The 2,418-nt window shown below is 55.1% G+C and overlaps 1 protein-coding gene across 1 annotated transcript in view; it reads left to right on the top strand.

Moving 5' to 3' along the window:
- Positions 1–2,015: 2,015 nt before the first annotated feature.
- Positions 2,016–2,418, top strand: part of LOC107109995 (src substrate protein p85-like) — a gene marked incomplete at both ends in the record, with an annotated part of 24,893 nt that continues 24,490 nt past the window's right edge. Inside the window, one exon of the mRNA XM_015410705.1 lies at positions 2,016–2,099. Within this exon, the coding sequence (XP_015266191.1) occupies positions 2,016–2,099 (84 nt within the window). The remainder of the gene's footprint in view (positions 2,100–2,418) is intronic.

Here is a 2,418-nt window from a genome sequence, read left to right on the forward strand (position 1 = left end):
TGGCTGCTTTGGAGGCGGGCTCCATAGCACTATATACCAATGAGGGCCCTCCTCTCTCCAAACGCCACCTTCACCAGGCTCCGCCCCCTCAATCTCCAGGTCTTTCCCAACCTGAAGTTGGCAGCCCTAACAGTCAGACTGAGTGAGCCCCGTTCCTGCTTAACAGTTCACTAGGCAGAGGTTTGCTGGATAAACGCTATCCGCTCCTCCAGGGCCACAGTGCAGCAGCAGGGGGGGGGGGAGAGCACATGCGTTGCAGGTAGGGCCTTGACCTGAGAGGCAGGAGAAGGCAAATTCTCTGCAGAAGGCCCCAGAGAGTCACTGCCAGCCAGACTAGACCAAAGGCCCGAGGGCCTGATTCAGGAGGAGGAGGAGAAGAAGGGAGGGAGAGCTTGTACCTGAGTAAAACTTGGTCTTAAAGGTGCCACTGGACTATTTTGGACCAGGGGGGCGGGGGACAGATCTGCACGTCCCCCCCCCCAATAGCTAGCCATCCAAAACAGTCCAGTGGAGCCTCAGCGGTGGGTGTTGCCTTCTGACACACTTCCGGTGATGTCAGAGGGTGTGGCATATGCAAAGAAGTTATGCTAATGAGTTATGCTAATGAGCTCCCGCACCTCTTTTTCTACGAAATGACCCCTGATTATGCTAATTAGTTCCTGCTGGGCTTTTTCTACAAAAAAAGCCCTGGCAATCGGCATTTCCCTGGGCGTGTCAGAAAGGGCCACGAGAACTGAGCACGGAGGCAACCCTTCCCACCCTCCCTTCTCGTGAACTGCCCAAGTTCACAGAATCGGCATGGCTGTCAGAGGGCCACCTAGCCTACAACTGTCCTCCGTTCGACAAGACCAGTTCCCCTGGAGGAAAGGACCGCTTTGGAAGGAGGACTCTACGGCGTTCTACCCTGCCGAGGTCCCACCCTTTCCCAAACCCCGCCATCTCCAGGCCCCAACTCCCAAATTCCCAGGTGTTCCCCAACTTGGAGCTAGCAGCCCCAGGTGCAGTGCCATAGAATCCACCCTCCAAAGCAGCCGTCTTCTGGAGGGGAACTGGTCTCTGTTGTCTGGAGATGAGCTATAGTTTAGTTTATCTAATTTATTCATTCGCTTGGGGCGGCTTGCATAAAATAACAACAAATAAAACAATATAAATAGCAATAGTTCCAGGCGGGGGTCACTTTGTAGAAAAAGAGGTGCAGGAGCTCATTAGCATGACTCCTTCGCATAACTTATTTGCATGTGCCACACCCCCTGACATCGCCGGAAGTGTGTCAGAAGGCAACGCCCACCGCTCAGGCTCCACTGGACTGTTTTGGATTGCTAGTTATTGGAGGGGGGGGGGGGAACGTGCAGATCTGTCCTCGCAAAGGAGGGAGAGCTTGTACCTGAATAAGACTTGGTCTTAAAGGTGCCACTGGACTGTTTTGGATTGCTCGCTATTGGGGGGGGGGGAACGCACAGATCTGTCCTCGCAGAGGAGGGAGAGCTTGTACCTGAATAAAACTTGGTCTTAAAGGTGCCACTGGACTGTTTTGGATTGCTAGCTATGGGGCGGGGGGAACGTGCAGATTTGCCCTCACAGAGGAGGGAGAACTTGAACCTGAAGGCGGGCGGGGAGGCCCCCTCTGCAACTTACCTGGCTGCTTCTTGCTCTGACTAAGGGCTGCTGGGAGCAGGGGATGGGGCTTGTTGCATGTGCCTGCCCCCTGGGCTCCTTACTGCCGGAGCTCCGCTCCTGTGTGCTCCTGCAGGAAATTACCCCTGGTTGTCCAGGAATTCCCAGGTCCCACCTGGAGGCTGGCATCCCCAGCCTCTCCTCTCGATCCAGAATCCCATTGTACAAAAGCACCAGTTAGCTGGCTGTTTTGATCAGCAGCTGGTGCTTGACGCCCAGCCGTTCAGCTTTAGCTTTGCACTCTTTCTGTGAGCATTCAGGAAAAGGCCCCAGATTGTCACATGGGGGGTGGGGAGAACCTTGGCTTGACTCTCTGCCCTTTCTGTTCCCACCCGCTCTAGATGTGGAAGGCCGCAGTGGGCCACAACGTGTCCGTGAAGGTGGAGGCGGAAGGAGATGATTGGGACACAGACCCCGATTTTGTGGTGAGTTTTTCTGCTTCAGGGAAGGACTAGCCCCTCTCACTCCCTGGGAGGGTTCCAGGCCAATGAGCTGCTACTCTGGAGTTGGGTGGCCCGCTCTGGGTTGGGAAATACCTGAACATCAAGAGAAAGCCATGTTGGATCAGGCCAGGGGCCCCTCCAGCCCAACACTCTGTGTCACACACTGGTCAAGACCTGGGTGCCATCAGGAGGTCCAGCAGCAGGACAAAGAAGACAGAGCTACCCCAGACATAAGAACATAAGAGAAGCCATCTTGGATCAGGCCAGTGACCCCTCCAGTCTAACACTCTGTGTCACACAG

This window comes from Gekko japonicus, unplaced genomic scaffold (assembly GCF_001447785.1).
Source record: "Gekko japonicus isolate JY-2015 unplaced genomic scaffold, Gekko_japonicus_V1.1 scaffold6601, whole genome shotgun sequence".
Taxonomy (NCBI): Eukaryota; Metazoa; Chordata; class Lepidosauria; order Squamata; family Gekkonidae; genus Gekko; species Gekko japonicus.